Source organism: Nansenia antarctica (genome assembly GCF_963989245.1).
Source record: "Nansenia antarctica genome assembly, chromosome: 16".
In the NCBI taxonomy this organism is placed as follows: Eukaryota; Metazoa; Chordata; class Actinopteri; order Argentiniformes; family Microstomatidae; genus Nansenia; species Nansenia antarctica.
In genome coordinates, this window is record NC_137686.1 from 20,878,429 (window position 1) to 20,896,077 (window position 17,649).

Consider the following 17,649-nt stretch of genomic DNA (forward strand, 5'->3'; position numbering starts at 1 on the left):
AACTTATTCAACTGATGTGGCCAGATGTTGGAGCGCATGTCCCGACATTGTTATTGCCTATAACAGTCAATGAATCATATTCAGTGTTCGAGTCCAATAATTAGGCCATAGGCTGTTTTCGATCTTGCTCATAAACGTGTTCGTCGATACGCTAAAACCACCTAACAAACGTTCCATCATGACATGGCAAGTTCTGAGACCCATATGAATAAACACACGAGTTTGTGACAGAGCAGTGGTAGAAAAAATGTGTATCAAATGATTCATTCAGGCTTGCATATTGAGCTTTTAGAACTCTTAGGTGTCTATATGGTTGTTGTTACATTATGTGTTATGGACTAATGTTTCTGTTACTAAAGAGGCCACTACATGTTACTATTATCTGTCATGTGTCCATCCTCAAAGCAGTTTGTGTTTTGTTTTGGATTGTTTTTGCCTAGGCTACTATCATGACTTCAAACTTCACATACATAGTATACTCATAGGGCAATAGCTACCATGCTTTGTCTGCCCGGTATGTCCAATGTCAGGTCCGTTTGTTTATTGGTCTTGGCCTGAATGTATACACACAGTGCTCAACCCTGGTCCAGCCCTGACGCTGGTGTGTGTGTGTCCTGTGTGTTCTCTGTTGATCCAGGTGGACAGAGCCCTGCTGTGGAGCCCTCAGAATGAGGCCGGGTCAGCTGCTCCTCCCAGCCCTGGCTGCTCTCCTCTGTCTCATGTCTGGACTGTCTCTGACTGTCGCCTGCAACAAAGCCCTCTGCGCCAGTGATGTCAGCAAGTGCCTTATACAGGTGAGAAGTGCAGTGGTATAGGGTCAGGACGTTTTCCTGACCATGCCAAGTGACCAGGAAAAACTCTGGGCCCTTAAAGGCTTACCACAGGTTGACTGATGTTGGACACACAGGTGGTACACATGCACCGTAATAGTGCATTCGAGTTCTAAACATTTTGGTTATTAGAAATAGCCAATAATAATATTTGTGCTGTTTTACTGTCATTGCCACCTTATTTGCTTTAATCCAAGAATTGTAATACATAAGCAATTCATAAGCAATAATGAATAAGCATATCATTTTGGGGGATCTTTCTCTCATGTCGCATTGCTGCTATTACTCTGTATAATAATTAATAATTATAATGAATATAAGAATTATAATTCATTATAATTATTATTATTATTATACTGTCTAGTGTAGGTGTAGATGTTTTACAGTGTAGGGTTCTTTTGTCCCAGAATTTGCAGTATTGCCTTGAACAAGGGGGCTTTTTCTTCTCACTCACTGTGAGAATGGAGAAGGAATCTGACTGAGGAAGAATGCAGATAAATTCCTCGGATAAACCGAACACAATCTTGACAACGTTCCCAGAACAAATTGCTGATGACTAGAAAAATGTATCCATCTAACTGTGTTCTCTTTGTGTTCACCTTTACAGTATATCTCCTGCTTTAATGTATTTGTAGAAATCCATGAAAAGGATATTTGAAATTGATCCTCAGAATATATTGAATTGGATTGGTGGTGCAATATTCTCCCCTGAATGGAAGCAAATTCTATGTTTTACATACAGTATATCTCACTTCAAGAGAATGATAATTTGCTAGTCTACCGTGAAATTTAGATCTTCACTGTTGAAAACCTGGGCGTGGACATTTTATCCTACATCACTTTCTCTATAAGATCACATTTTCCTTCATGCATGACGCCTGTCTGCGAAGACTCAGTCTCTCACCCTTCTCTCAACCTCCTTCCTGAGGTTTCCTCTGGTGTGTGTGTGTGTGTGTGTGTGTGTGTGTGTGTGTGTGTGTGTGTGTGTGTGTGTGTGTGTGTGTGCGCGTGTGTGTGTGCGTGCCCACGTGCGTGTGCATATGTGTGTGTGAGCCAATATGTAATTAGTAGACCTGCCCAGCCCATGGGATCTTTATGTAGTGCTGTTAACCTCAGTAACCAGTTTCCTATAACCAGTTTCCTATAATCTGTCTGACCTCACTCACTGTCAGACAGGATTGACCATATATGTCAGTCAGCTGTGCATGTTTTTCCTTGTGGAGAAAGCTCTTTGGTATTGTTGTTTAGCCGAAACATTTTCTCCAATGCTGTATTACCATTAAAAGCTAGCTTTCTCCTACGTGTAACCCACTTGACTTCCAACTGAATCACCTCTGTCAGACCTTATTAGGACAACAAACACAGTAGACTTGTTTAGTTGACCCTTTAAACGCCTGCGTGCTTGGTTGCTGTCAGGGACTGGAGTTATAGTGCTCTGTGAAAGAGAAAGCCACTGCCCTCCCCTCCATACATGCTCCTGGTGATTAGAGGGGTAGCTTGTCTGATGCTCACAGTGGCTTCACTTCAATCCAAACTCATTTGTCTGAATTCCCCAAACCCCCCAGGGGAGGACTGGATAGATGGACGGGCTGAGGGAGAGAGGGGGGACGACAGGGTCATAAGGAAGGAGGCGTGTGTGTGCATGTGTGTGTGAGAGAGAGAGAGAGAGAGAGAGAGAGAGAGAGAGAGAGAGAGAGAGTGAGAGAGAGAGAGTGTGAGAGTGGGTGGTAGGTTCTACTATAAATAAATACACAAATAAAAATAAATAAAAAAGTAATTATTCCTTCTTCTAGCACTGTAACTGCCAACGGCCCCTGGTCCTGTCCTGACCACAGATTGCTTTTTTTCTTTTCTTGTGATGACTGATGGATAGATGATTCACTTACCAAAGTATTTCTTGTGAGTCGATGTTGGATAAAGGCGTCTGCTAAATTCCAAAAATGTCAATGTAAATGGTTGGGGGATAGCATTCAGCAGGCAGCCCCGAAGCCTGTTGAGTGTGCAGTCGGAGGGAGCCGTAGGGCTACTTGAGGCCTGCAGACTGCAGCCAGCTTTTGTCCCGGCCCAGCCGCTAGTAGGGTGGGGCAGCGGCTTCAAAAGTTACACACGAGCGCTCTGTCGGACAAGGCAGCACACGTTCTCTTTCTCCGAACACACTTTCTCCTTCGGCTCCCCCGTTGTGTTCTCTCGACGTATTCATTTTTAAAAGGTATCACTTATTTTGCTAAAGTAAGGGACAGTGTATTTTGTGGTCCGGGGGAAATTGTTCATGTCATTTTGGGGTTATTTCATAATGAAGAATTAGAGAAGAGTTCGACTCTATTGGCAACAGTCCTCTCTGCTTCCATAGGTCGCACCACATTATGTTTATGAGATGTATGTACACACATACATTCTTCGACTTGAGAGGGAGTCATAACAAATGCTTATGTGATCAGATCTTTATCGGAGGCTGGGAGGTAGAGACCTCAGACTGTGGTTATGAAATGTATGACATGCTGTTGACTCTGACTGTGCTCTGTTTATGCTGAGGACATGGTTGCTCAGAGGACATGGAAAGAGAGAGAGAGATGGGGGTGGGGGGGGGGCAGAGAGAATGAGGGGGACAGAGATGGACTGAGAGGGGGACGACAGAGAGAGAGAGTGAGAGGGGAGGGCTAGAGGGGAATAGAGAGAGAGGGACTGAAAGAGAGAGGGGGGAAATAGAGGGGAAGGGAGAGAGAGAGGGACTGAGAGAGAGAGAGAGAAAGAGAGAGAGAGTGTGTTGTGGGTGAACTTAGCAGCCATGTTCTGTGCACCAGGTGTTTTCTTCTCCCCAATTCCCCCCCCCCCCCTTCTCTCTCTCTCTCGCTCGCTCTCTCTCTCTCTCCCACCCCCTCCTTCATCGGTGTGACCTTGACTTTGTGGAATGTGCTCTCTGTTTTGTGTCAGGAGAGGAGGGCTGGCGAGAGTGGAACACTATGCCAGTCTAACTCAGCCCTATTCCTTACCCCTTTGGCTCTTTAGTCTCCATGCCAAAATGTGTTTTTAGTTTGTTGAAAGAATGTAATAGATGCTTATATGTCTTTCTTAGGTATTGTTGTTTTCGTTTCAATTTGTCTTGACTCCCAAGACATTGTAGTCAACTAACCCTAACCTGTTTGGACATTTAAATCGTTCTTTGTTTGTTTACAATTGAGTATTGGATGGAAGAACAGATTTACAATCAGTTTAAGTGGTCCTCGTTGTATGGGAAGATCCTCTGACAATGCCTTCCTTGTATAAAAGGGGAAGTTTGAAATTCTCTGCGAGACAATCTTACAGTTGTGTTTACTGCCTGTAGAACAGCAATGGCCTAGTCGAGCCACACACAAGAGACCCCCTCTTGACCTTACACAGAATCCATCTTAACCTCTCAACCATAGCTTCAAACTCTGTCTCCAGCGCAATTATGTTCTTTTTGCATGCGGTGTGAGAAGATGCATTCATTCATCTTTTAAATGACATGTTATGATTTGGGTTTCTGTGATATTTCAGTATGATACTCTGTAGACTGTTCATTATTCATGCACTTTGTCACAACATTGTGAACCCCATTACATTACATGTATCGGCGACATGTCACCCAACCACCAATTACAGTGTAATAAAGTTTGATTCATGAGCTGCACTTGCCAGAACATGTACAGTATATGTTTATATCCCTTTAAAACTGGGATGAGGGTATCTTTGTGCCTGTGGTTGGTGTTACATTCTTCAATAGAACATACTGTACATGTGATGTAGCTGCCCTGACATAATTGTTAGTGTCCGGTGTTTGCTGCTACACTGGACAGAACCTCCTGTCATACTGAGGGACATTGTAATTGCATGTTTCCTGTGTATGTACAGCATGTGTTGATGCGCTGCACTCCAGGCTCTGTGTTGACATGTGTGTGTGTGTGGGTGTGTGTGTGTGTGAGTGGGTGTGTGGGAGTGTGGGTGTGTGGGTGTGAGGGTGTCCTGCAGTGTCCCTATACTTACAACGCCCGTGTCTGTGTTCTGCATGGATACGATCTCTGTCTGAGTAGTTGCGGTCGGTTAGATCCACCATCACCATAACTTCTGGTGCGGAAATGTATCCTAACATGTCATTTACGTGTGTCTCAGTCTAACCAGTCCGATGTGTCAGTGTATGTTCTGTGTGACTTTCCGCTATGCTGCCTGACACACATGTGTGTGTCTGTCCCATCTAGGAACTGTGCCAGTGCCGTCCTACCGATGGAAACTGCTCCTGCTGTAAGGAGTGCATGCTCTGTCTGGGGACTCTATGGGAAGAGTGCTGTGATTGTGTGGGTGAGTGGCGTATCCAATTCATTAAAGTATACCGCACATGGAATATAGAGTACATCCACTACAGCTCAATCAGTGTATTTGTCAAGAACTACACAATATTGCTCAGTCAGTAGTCCACAGTAGTCCTGGGTGATCCATGCAGTACAGTACACAGCGTCATATTTATCAGTCTGATTAATGGCATTTTGGCACTGGTATGGTGTACAGTTTTATTTGGCATTTTAAAAAAAGTGCAACATCTGTATATTTCTTCTAGAGAGTACATTTGTAAGGAATAACCTACCAGTTGACAAGTACAATAGAGCCCCAGGTTCAGCAGTGGAGGAGTGTGAGTCTGATAGATGTTGAGAGAGTGTGAGGTGAGGAAAGCCAGACACACTAGGGGCCACTGGGAAGTTGGAGGACTCGGCTTGGAGGTTAACTGGGAGCAGCAGAGGGAAAATAGTTTCTCAGGTGCTTAGAACCCCGGGCTGGGATGAGGTTTTATTACACTTAGAGAAATGAAGGTGAATATCGTCTCTCAATTCAGGGGCACCCACATGGAACAGGAAGTCTCCTGAAGGTTCAAGAGATCAAAGGAGTTAGGTGCCAGAGGAGAGACCAAGGGACTGAACCTTTGCAAGTGAACTTTGACCCTACTTTGTATCAGGGACACAGTGGGAAGGCTGGTTTTAGCAGCTCTCAGACACACAATTAACACAACTGATTGTGGATGTGTTCCTGTATAGGTTTGGTTTTCCAAAATCCATCTAGGGTGTGGTTGAGCTTGAAATTGGCCAATCCATGTACTTCAGGGAGTAGTGCAGGGAAACCTGTTTTGACAGACCTATATTACTGTAGGTGTTGACAACCAAGCTTTTTCTGACCTCTTTCATGTGGAAGACATAAAAAAGCGCAGATCAGCGTGAGTGCTGAAACGCTGCTGCTATACAGATGTTATGGCGGTGGAGTATTCCTTAAGGGCAGGCCTTTACAATACACCGAGGATAGCTAGCCTCTAGCAAGTATATATTTCTCATTTATGAGAAATCATTTTTTTTATAGCTAGCACTGTGACCATCCCAAAGTAAATTTCCATTCCAAACATGTTTTCAGTGCCAAAGAGCACCTGCTTTGAAGTACGTATCTGTGAGTGGTTAGGGCTGTGGGTGAAACCCAGCAGAACAGCAGTGAGGAAAGCAACAGTCTGTATTAAGGAAGGTGGAAGGAAGGACGGAGGGAGGGGGGTGGGAGCAAAGGAGGGTAGACCCATGTGTATGCTTTATCTGAAACAGCTGTCTTGGCTCTGCTTTTAGGATTGGTTTGTAATCCAATTCCTCTGTCAAACTACGCTCTTCATTAAATGATTTACCCATTAACTGTAATTCACTTTGACTAATTTAGAGGGTTAGCCAAATGATATCTAAGGATGCAGCGAATGTTATTCAAGGAATTACTACTGTATTATGGAAATTAAAATACACTATTTTTAACTATTTGAATGCAATCTGAGAAGTTTTAACATGTTTATTACTGAATCATTTGATCTTTTGACCTGCAGTTAACACCTCTCTTTCTCTCTCTCTCTCTCTCTCTCTTAGGGATGTGCAACCCGAAGAACTACAGTGACACTCCTGCCACCTCTAAGAGCACAGTGGAGGAATTACATCGACCAATCCCTTCCCTCTTCCGTGCCCTCACTGAGGGTGACGCCCCAATCAACATGATGGTGGTATCTTTCCCTGTTGCAGAGGAACTCTCCCACCACGAAAACCTGGTCTCTTTCCTGGAGACGCTTGACGACCAGCACCAAAACGTCTCTTTGCCCGGCAACAGCATTCACGCCAGCTACGACACTCAAGGTAGTGAACACAGACACAACAGCTGTGGCTTCTTCTTTTGGCAATGGAGCGTCAAACAGCATGTGCATCAACACAAAACTATTTGTGTACAGCTGCAACTTCACATGTAAAACACTGTCAGTTAAACACGAGTCAGTTTATTTACACTAAACGAAACACATGAAAGCAAATTCAGATGCCGACCTTTTACTCTCTATAGTGTTAGTGTTGGTCACTAGCTTTTGAGTGGATTTCACCTGCTCCTCCCTTTCTTCTTCCTCCTCTTCTCTGGTTTGGCTCTGAACCTCTGACCCAGTACTTATTTGCTATAAAAAGACTCAGTCATAAGAGAGCGTTCCCACAGCGCCCAGGCGTTGACTCATTAGGCCTACCAAAACATATGGTCACACTTAGTCGCAGCAAACTAATTATCCACAGCAGTAAAAATAACAACTAAACAAAACATTGGGCGTTAATGATGACTGCTCTTAGCAGGCTAGGCTTTAATATGAGGATTTAAAGATGTGGTTATGGATAACTAACCCGTGTACTCTTTTTTTTCTTCTGTGTTCCCTGTCCCAGATAACATGTGTACAGTGGTCTACTTTGACGACTGTGTGTCCATCCGTCAGTGTAAACTATACTGTGAATCCATGGGAGGATCCAAGTATCGCTGGTTTCACAATGCCTGCTGCCAGTGCATCGGACCGGAGTGTGTGGACTATGGCAGCAAGTCTGTCAAGTGCATGAACTGTCTCTTCTGAAGTATGGGAACATACTGGCACCAAATGTGACAGCAGCTGGTGAAAGTGGGAACCAGTCGGCAACCGACCAAATGTTCAGACTTTTATTCTGAAAGATGTACATTGTTACGACTTGTTCCCGCATTCACCAGCTGCTGTCACAAATTTCTGGACCAAACCAGAGGACTGAGGACAGGAAAATGTCTCTGACATGTGTTCATATTTGTCTGAATTAGATTGTAAAATATTCCACTCCACCACCAAATTGTTTTTTATTCTGTCATTTTTTATACACATTTCACTGTATATTTTTAGATGTGTCTTGAATAGGTTTTTACTCAAGGTCTATAGTGCATTTTTACATTTATGGTCCAGTAAATTCCCATCTTGTGCCAAATAAAAAAAATATTTGGTGACTTGGTATGTCTTGTGATAAGTGCATGTGTTAATATATTTAACACCAGGGGGGAAAGCTGTAAACTAGCCACAGTTTTAAGACAGGGTGCCCGTGAGCATCCAACCCAGTCTAATCTTAGCTTAATGTTACAGAGTCAGGAAGTGCATCATTTCCTGGACAAACAAAGTTGTTATTATATACTTCGAGTTCACAGGTGTTCAAGCCCGAGCGAATCACGTCTGTGCCTCACTCTAATAGTGAGGGGAAAGAGAGCGTTAACTGATGGCAGTCTTTTTACTGCTACAGACACACAACAACCCGTCTTTTGGTGCCAGCACAGTTTCAAAGACTGTAGGGTGTTCAGTCACTGATTCTGTGCCCAGTTGGCACCAATAGACTACGGGCCAGACACACAATGAGGCTTTGTTTGTCTTTATATGACATTGAATCACATGACCCCATTTCAGCATGGCGAGGATGTGAGATATAAAACATCTGCCAATGGAAAAAATAAAGTAATGTTGTCTCTATTATTTGATGTTTGATGACCTGACATCCTCGGAGCTCTGAATACAGCCACGCTATTGGGGAGGAATGACGTACGTAGATTCCTCTTGCATCCTGATTAGGAATGTGAGAGATTACAGGAGATTATGAAATCAAAATGGATTATTTTATGTCCCCAAAAGAGGAGCACATGCTTCTGATGAGAGTCATGCTACTATTTTAACACCCTTTTTTATGTAAGCATGCTGTCAAGTCATTGCAACATTATTGTATCAGATCAAAAACACATGTCTCAGTTATTCATATGTTTGACTAAACCATTGACATAATAGGTTATATATATATTATAGGATTTATTGAACAGACTGTAGAACAATATGGATATTGTAGTTTCCCCTTCAATTCCATCCTAAACTACAATTCCCATAAAGCACTTCTGGTTCTCACTGCGCAGACTCACGCTGGTTTATTTGGTACACAAACAGGCAGCAGGAAGCTCCGCTAAGGAATTGACCGAACAGGTTAGTTGATAAAGTTACTCGTCCGATGTCTTTTCAAAGTCAAATTTGAACACATACGGCATTAGCTAAGGCTTAGCACTTTTAGCTCGTGATGATTTATTATACATAATATGTGCCACTGTTACCCATGATGACGGATAGCTGGCTAGCTTCATGGCTAACTAATCATCAGTTGATGTGTACAGTAACGTTAGCTAGCTAGCTAGCATATGGGCCTCCCTCCATTCAAATATAAAGCGAAGTGGTGACAAGTTTGTACTTCATTTGGTCCTTTTTTACTAACTGATGCTTGGAATAGCTTGACAGCTTGCAGATCTGACACGATCTGGCCACGATTATTACTGTGTTATTGGTGAATCTGTGTGGCTGTTGCCTTGAAGAAGGGTGAGTCACAACGTCAGTGCTTTCATCATCAGCCAGGGTGAGCTGTGGGGCATCAATCCATTCATTGATGTTTTAGTGGCTAAAGCCTTCGACATTGCTGCAATCATTTTCTAACAATCAATATGCTAGTCAGCTTCGTTTCTAGAGCTAGCCTACATCATTTCTTTAGAGTAAGATAGGCTACAAACATAGCCTATTTATTGCTGAACATTAGTTATTTTGTATTGAATTGACTGTACAAACATCAACCCTGGCTGATGGTCTGTAGTGTGGAGATGTGTCAAAGCAAGGCAGCCCAGGGGATTAGCTGCAGATCAGTGGATTGACCCAAACATGATTTCACAGGATATGCTTCTTTGCTTGCACATCAGTCTGATAGGATGAGGAAGTTACTGTCACTTCCTTTTAGGCTGGTTCCATCTTCTCTTTATCAGAGTCAGGTCAACCAGTAACTAATTCATTTGTGGGCAGTGGTAGATTGTCATCCCTTTAGAATGATATAAAACAGTTAACACTGGAAAAGATCTGATTTGGTTGAAATGTGCTGGTGGGCGGTGCGTTATAGAGATCCGAAAGAAATCTTTGTTTTTACAACAGAGCCCCACCTGGTGGGTAGACATTGATGTTGCACCTGTAGTTTCATTGTTGCTGTTCGGTTGTTCATATCCAGGGAATTATTGAGTTGTTATTAGAATGGTATTGCTAGGAGCATTCTACTAATGTGAAATAGGCATAGTAAAAGTAGTGACAAAGTCTGTTCTATATTAGAACCTGATGAAGTGCTAAGAGAAAGCTAAATCCAAACAGGTCATGCTGCAGAAGTTCACCCGCCAAAGATGATATTGTACCGTGGTGTATTACAGAGTGTGTCTGTCTGCCCCCTACAGGTGTGATGGAGAGGTGACGTGTCCATGCCCAGAGGAGAGACTAGGGCGGCACAGCCATGACAGAGTGCTTCCTGCCCCCCAGTAGCAGCCCAGTGGAGCAGCGGAGGGCGGAGCATCCAGGGGGGGTGGCCCGCACCCCCAGCTCAGAGGAGATCAGCCCCACCAAATTCCCCGGGCTCTACCGCACGGGCGAACCGTCGCCCCCCCATGACGGCCACCACCATGAGCAGCCAGATGCCGTCTCCGACGACGACAAGGAACACGGCAAGAAGAAGAACAAGTTCAAGAAGAAGGAGAAGAGAAGTGAGAGCCAGACTCACCTTACATTCATGTGTTGTTCCCATATGAGGTGTATTTAATCAAAACAAGATGACATGTGTTTTATAAGACTGCCCCACCACCATGTGCAGGTTTAGGTCAAACCACTCTAAAAAGAAAAAAGAAAATAGCAGTACCTCAATGCCTTTTGTTTAGAACTGCCCTTGTCGAGTGAGAATGAGGAATATTGTCCCCCTCCTATCTCTTTTATCATGGTTTTTCCATGACTAATTTTAGCTGTCCCAGGGCATGGAGAGAGAGGAAGAGATGGACAGTTTGAGGGCACACCCAGTACCCAGTGAAGGTGTGTCTTAGGCAACGGCCCGTTAAAAGAGTCCCTAGCTGGGAAAACACGCTATAGTGAGAGTGATCTGAGGAGGCAACAGGCTACTAACGATCTTTGTCACCAGTTTGTCGCAGTTCCCTCAGAGGAATGAGGAAATATCACAACTCTTAGGCTTGTTGAGAAAAAAAAAAGAGAAATTTTCAAGGTGCAGAGGGATTTGTGCTAAAATTGGTGGCTGACCTCTTTTCGTCGTCCCCTCTCTCCCCCCTCCTCTTCTACCTTCCCTCTCTCTTTGTCCTTCTTTTTTAACCATAGAGAGGTCTGTGGTAGCAGCGCGCGAAAGACGGATAGTATGTTGCCTGTAACCTAACCTTCTTTCTGCTCTTTTTATCTCTCTTTTCTTTCTTTCCGCTCATCAGCGGAGGGCTATGCCGCCTTCCAGGAGGACAGCTCGGCAGACGAGGCGGAGAGCCCATCCAAGATGAAGCGCTCCAAGGGCATCCACGTGTTCAAGAAGCCCAGTTTCTCCAAGAAGAAGGAGAAGGACTTCAAGGTGAAGGAGAAAGGACCCAAGGAGGACAAGGTCAAGGACAAGAAGTCCAAGGACCTGACGGCCGCGGACGTGGTGAAACAGTGGAAGGAGAAGAAGAAGAAGAAGAAGCCGAGCGCCCCCGAGGCAGAGCCAGTGAGCGCCCACCCTCCCCCGGAGGTCCCCACCCTCCTCAGGCCTATCTTCGGCGCTCCCCTCGCCGAGGCGGTCAAGAGGACGGCCCTCTACGACGGCATTCAGCTGCCTGCCGTCTTCAGGGAGTGTATTGACTACATCGAGAGCTACGGCATGAAGTGTGAGGGCATCTACCGTGTGTCAGGTATGGACGGCTCTAAAGACTCTTAACAGTTCCTGTGTGTCTAAAAAAAAAAATGTCTCAACTGAAGTGACCCACGAATAATTTAAACATATAGGGCCGGTTTCAGAGACAAGGCTTAAGCCTAGTCCTAGACTAAAAAACATCTTCAATGGAGATTTTACATTGAAAGTGTGATTTAGTCCAGGACTAGGCTTAAGCCTTGTCTCTGAAACCGGCCCATAGTGTTGTAGCAATGCATGTTGATCATAGCATCACAGTCTTAGCCCTAATGAGCCCACTACTAATAACAGTGTGCTACCGCTAAGCTAACCCATATAAGACCACTCCTCCTCTCCGTCTTCTCAGGCATGAAGTCCAAGGTAGATGAGCTAAAGGCAGCGTACGACCACGAGGAGTGCCCCTGCCTGGAGGAGTACGACCCGCACACCGTGGCCAGCCTGCTGAAGCAGTACCTGAGGGAGCTGCCGGAGAACCTGCTGGCCCGCGAGCTGGCCCAGCGCTTCGAGGACGCCTGCGGGCGCCAGGCCGAGGCGGAGAAGGTGACGGAGTTCCAGAAGCTCTTGACGGAGGTGCCCCCGGGCAGCAAGCTGATCCTGTCTTGGCTGGTCACACACATGGACCACGTCATCGTCAGGGAGACCGACACCAAGATGAACATCCAGAACATCTCCATCGTCCTCAACCCCACAGTGCAGGTCAGAGAGGAGGAGAGCTGATAGAGAAAAGATGTGTAGAAGAGGAACTAGAAATGGAGAGGAGGAGGAGGAGGAGGAGGAGGAGGAGGAGGAGGAGGAGGAGAATGCTGGGGATGGAGAAGGAAAAAAAGACAGGACAGTCAGTATAGGTGGAGTTAGAAATGGAGAGAAACTAAACTAAGTAAGATAGATAAGAAAAGAGATTGTTGAAAACATAAGACATAAAGGGGTTAACAAGAGAGTTCAAGCGAGATGGCTGCGGCAAAAAAAAAACACCTGAAGGAAAAATGAAATACTATTGATTTTAGACCATAGCAACAATGTTAGCGAAGTTATTTTTACTGTGACGAGAGCCATTGGTGGAACCCTGGCCTACTTGTGAAGAGCTGGAGTATTCCCACCGGGGGACCTTCGACGGTTGCTCCACTTACACTGTATCCACCCGTAGCAGCAGGCAGCAGAACTGGATCAATTGAACACCCCTACGAACTGGGTAGCCGTCTCTTCTCATCGTTCACCACTGTTGTTTTTGCTTCGTTCAGATCGGGAACCGGGTTCTCTACGTCTTCTTCACCCACGTGCGGGAGCTGTTCGGGGAGGTGGTCCTGAGGCCTGTGGTTCGCCCCCTGCGTTGGTCCAACATGGCCACAATGCCGGCCCTGCCCGAGACCCAGGAGAGCATCAAGGAGGAGATCCGCAGACAGGTGGGGTTCACTGCTTCTCTCGTCACGGTTCTTCCTCGTTCACGGTGGGGAGGTAATCGGGCGCACTGCAAAGTGTCGAGACTTCATTTTATGTTTCGCGATGGAGGGATTATTTTAGGGGGAAGCACCGGATACTTGTCCAGCTTTGTTTTCTCCCCTCTTATATTGTGTGTGTGTGTGTGTGTTCGTGTGTGTGTTCATGTTCGTGTTCGTTCCCAGGAGTTCCTGCTGAACTGCCTGCACAGAGATCTCCTGGTGGGGGTTAAGGACCTCTCTAAAGAGGAGCGACTGTGGGAGGTTCAGCGCATCCTGACCGCTCTCAAGCGCAAACTGCGGGAGGCCAAGCGACAGGCAAATACACTCATAATGCTAAAATGCTATTTCTTTTCAGTTTTAACCATACTCTCCACTACATTACCCACAATTCTTATTACTCTAAAATGTAAGTACAATGGGGAGTAGAAGTAGACTGTAAAAAAAAAAAAAACTGTCATAGTTTCTCATCCCTCTTGTTTGATTCTGTACTAATGTAGCTTTTCTAACCACTGTCACCTCCCCTGTGGACTGACAGGAGTGTGAGAGTAAGATAGCCCAGGAGATCGCCAGCCTGTCTAAAGAGGACGTGTCCAAGGAGGAAATGACGGAGAATGAAGAAGAAGTGGTCAACATCCTACTGGCACAGGTACGCTGCTTCATGACATCCATTCCACTGGTTTTCACCCTCCTCCATTTACATGTTAACCATTTAGCATACGCTTTTTTTATCCAAAGCGACTTACAATGACAGATTGTACCTGGAGTAATGGGCTAAGTGCCTTACTCAGGGGCCACACTAGTGGCGGTGTTCCCAGGTGGGATTTAAACTCATGATCTTCTGATCACCCGTCCAACTCACTGTGTATTACTTGTACGTTATTTTGAGATTCAACTACTCTCTCTCTCTGTCTCTCTTCATCTCCATCTCCCTCTCGATCCTGTATCCTCCCTCCATCCTCAGGAGAATGAGATCCTGACTGAGCAGGAGGAGCTGATCTCTCTGGAGCAGGTGCTGCGCAGGCAGATAGCCACTGAGAAGGAGGAGATTGAGAGGCTGCGCGCTGAGATCGCAGACATACAGAGGTCAGAGTTTAAATGCAGCCATGACATCATCATCATCATCATGGGTCCCTGTCTCTCTCATAGTTGTCTATGTCTATAACTCTGCCTCCACTAAACCCATCTCTCCCTGCCTCCCCTGCAGCCGGCAGCAGGGTCGCAGTGAGACGGAGGAGTACTCGTCAGACAGCGAGAGCGAGAGTGAAGATGAGGAGGAGTTACAGATGATCCTGGAGGACCTCCAAAAGCAGAACGAGGAACTTGAGGTAAGAGCGATAAAAGAGAGATGGGGAGAGGGATAGGTAAAGGGAGAGCAAGGTGGCCTCAACAGTACTGCAATATTGCCTCAACAATAGATAATAAAGATATATCGATAATTCAGTTTGTTGAAGAGTGCTCCTGACCTGCTGTTGGTGTGGTTTTCCCGCAGAACAAGAACACCCACCTGAACCAGGCCATCCACGAGGAGCAGGAGGCCATCTTGGAGCTGCGCGTCCAGCTCCGCCTCCTCCAGAGCCACAAGCTGCAGCAGGAACTGAGCGTCCAGCCCCCCGCCGAACAGGCTCCGCCCACACAGCCCAGTCCAGAGGCCAGGAACGAGGAGCAGACCAAACGCTCCGTCGCTGCCGTGACAACTGCTACAGATCCGCCTGTCCCAGCCAATGGCAAACCGGCCAAGGATCCCCCCAAACCCTCGCCAAGCAAAGACAGGAGGGAGACAAACCTGTGAGGTCTCCCCCTCAACCCTGTCCTACAATGGCCTCCATACCACATCTCTACCGCTGTTCAAAGCCCTACAGAGTCATTGTGAGCAACTGGAAGGAACCATTCTTCAGGGTAGAAACATCCTCAGTGCCAAGCCTGTACATTAGGGACGGGAAGAGAGGAGGGGTACCTAGGAGGTGGTGAAGGAGGGAAGGGAGGGGTAGGCACCTTACCTGTAAGTTATGAAAGTGTTAGCTTTTAGTCGTCTAGGCTCAAAAAATAACTTAACCAACTTAGTTCAATCTTTATAATTCCTCCTTTCCCCATTCCCGTAATGGGAACATTAACACGTTTGGAATGCAACCACTGTGCCATAACTGAAGCTGCGAGACTGGACAAGTTGCTCTCTAGAGAACCACTAAGAAGACGGATGCTCTTTGAATAATGAAGAATTTATGATTGGTCTATATATTATATATTTACATAGTATTCTGGAAGATATGGGAGACTAATCATGCAAATATATACATTTTAAATTACATGCCATTTAGTAATATATATATATTGTAGATGCTCTTGTTGTGTGAATACCGATGCACAAACGTAAACTTAACGGTAACGTGCCTCATAGCTGACCTGTGAATTATGCGAATAGTGAACTCAAAAGTCATTATTGCATCTCTTAATGCCACAGGGTTATGATATCTGTTATGAGTGGGTATAGGTCAAGATTACAAGTCAATCATTTCAGGATAAGTCGGCTCTGACCTTTTACAACTACAATGTGCTATTATCTCACTGTCCATGTTCAATCGGTGTGATGGGTAAAGCAAAGGCACAGCCCAATTGTGCATGTACATTATTGTAAAATTGGAAACATACTGTATTTTCAAGCTCTTATTATGTTTTTGTCATTTCTGTTCTGTTCGGTTTATTTTATAATTAATGATCTTCATGGGAAATCTAGTGTGTCTGTGACAGCATTTAAACATCAAGGTAACTCAAACTAATCTGTTGTTATGAGACGTGATTTGAATGTTTTTGTTTATTAATCTGTTGTGATTTAAATGGATTAATGCTAGTTGTGGCTCATTAGCTTTTCTTCTCATGAGATTATTTTCCTATTGTTAAAGGCTTTTGTAGCTTCTCATTGTTTCAGACAGAATGATGCTGTGAAAAAATAAAGTATCAATCTAAACAATATGGTCATTATTTATCATCTGTTGAAAACATATTTCTAGAAACATAAGAAACAGGGGTAAAAAGTACTTCTTATCCCTTATCTGTTGATCAGTCTATCATAGTGTTACACATTCTCACAACGATTAAACAAATCACTGAGCACCAGACCACCCCCTCAGTCTCATATTGCCTACATCAATACCTGGGAATTGACATCCAAAATGTATATTTTTACATTCCTTCTGCTGCACATAGTTTCTCTCTTACTCGCCGACCGACCTAATCAGACTAGACAAGCTTTAACACAACATATGCATTAATTCCTCCTTCCCGAGTGATGCTTGTTGACTGTGTTTCTTCTCTCTTGGCTTCACTCCTGTCTACAAAAAGGAGCTGTAACTATAGAGGCCTACGCCGTATAGTTACTGTATATGAGGCTATAGGGCTATATGAGGCTATGTTCGTGCAAATTTGTGCAAAAGCACCAAATTTGGCCCAGATGTAGCTCAGAGTATGCTCTAATGATTTAGCCAGGGCGCCCGAGCCAGCGACCACTGGGGTCACCATGGCGGCAAAAATCAATATCTGAAAAAGGTTTTGGCTATAACTTTTGAACCAAATTAGCTTCAAATAAAAAACTTGGTGTCTTAGGGTTATTTATGTTTCTTGGCCATTAGAAACACATTGGAATGCTTATATTTATAATTGGGTGTGTCTGGACCCCTAATTTGCATATTTCCAAGATGGTGCCTTGAAAAAGAGAAATCCAATATTGGCCCATTTTGAATGTTGGGGTGCATGTGGGAGGGCCAGACCTCGTGAACTTAAAGACAGTTACAATTTTAATTTTAATTTTAAAAAGCTGTTTACAGCAAAACGGCAAGCATCTCATGACACTGCCAGGCCAGGGTGTCAGAAGGGGAAGCATCTACCAGTGAGTGGGGGACAACCTTTGACCATCTAACTATTGCACAAATTGTTGCCCTGGTTGAGGTTTCAGATCCTCCTTCACAATCTCCTATTACGGCAACTCTACAGGAACCTTATGAAAGAACGCAGGTGTTTCAAGCAACATCTCCTCAGCTATCTGCCTGAATAGAGTGAACACCAGAAGGGGAGGGAAACCTACATCGCAAACAAGGAACAAGTGGCTCAGGATGAGGCAATTCTGTTGATTTTGAAATTGTGGAATGCACTGCCAGTTTCGATTAGGGATGCAACCTCAGCAAATATAGGTTTTACGCAGAAGTATAAATTGGGCTTTGGGAAGATGGTCAGTGTTGCGCAGGGGCTGGGTTTACCATTTATCAAAGAAACTAATCTGTTGTAATCATGTTTGGACAAAGCCATTAAAAAAAGTGACGTATGTCTAAATAGCCGCAAGCTCTTAAA

The 17,649-nt window shown here is 44.8% G+C and overlaps 2 protein-coding genes across 2 annotated transcripts; both read left to right on the plus strand.

Moving 5' to 3' along the window:
• Nucleotides 1-668: 668 nt before the first annotated feature.
• On the plus strand, nt 669-7,728 carry twsg1a (twisted gastrulation BMP signaling modulator 1a; the record flags this gene model as incomplete). The annotated part of the gene is made up of 4 exons (XM_080546249.1): nt 669-794; nt 5,045-5,144; nt 6,725-6,988; nt 7,547-7,728. 4 exons carry the CDS (start codon nt 669-671, stop codon nt 7,726-7,728), a joined length of 672 nt encoding a protein of 223 aa, XP_080402375.1.
• A 1,352-nt stretch (nt 7,729-9,080) lies between these two features.
• On the plus strand, nt 9,081-16,249 carry ralbp1 (ralA binding protein 1). Its single transcript, XM_080546235.1, has 10 exons — nt 9,081-9,132; nt 10,404-10,706; nt 11,427-11,876; nt 12,222-12,571; nt 13,114-13,275; nt 13,495-13,626; nt 13,847-13,957; nt 14,273-14,394; nt 14,516-14,636; nt 14,801-16,249. The coding sequence occupies exons 2-10, from the start codon at nt 10,460-10,462 to the stop codon at nt 15,098-15,100; spliced, it is 1,995 nt and encodes a 664-aa protein (XP_080402361.1). The 5' UTR covers nt 9,081-9,132; nt 10,404-10,459; the 3' UTR covers nt 15,101-16,249.
• Nucleotides 16,250-17,649: the final 1,400 nt, after the last annotated feature.

Coding starts and splice junctions, on each gene's coding strand:
- ralbp1 (XM_080546235.1), top strand. CDS start 10,460: ATGACAGAGTGCTTCCTGCCCCCCAGTAGCAGCCCAGTGGAGCAGCGG. Junction 13,627..13,846: donor TGCGGGAGGCCAAGCGACAG/GCAAATACACTC, acceptor GTGGACTGACAG/GAGTGTGAGAGTAAGATAGC. Junction 13,958..14,272: donor TCAACATCCTACTGGCACAG/GTACGCTGCTTC, acceptor CTCCATCCTCAG/GAGAATGAGATCCTGACTGA.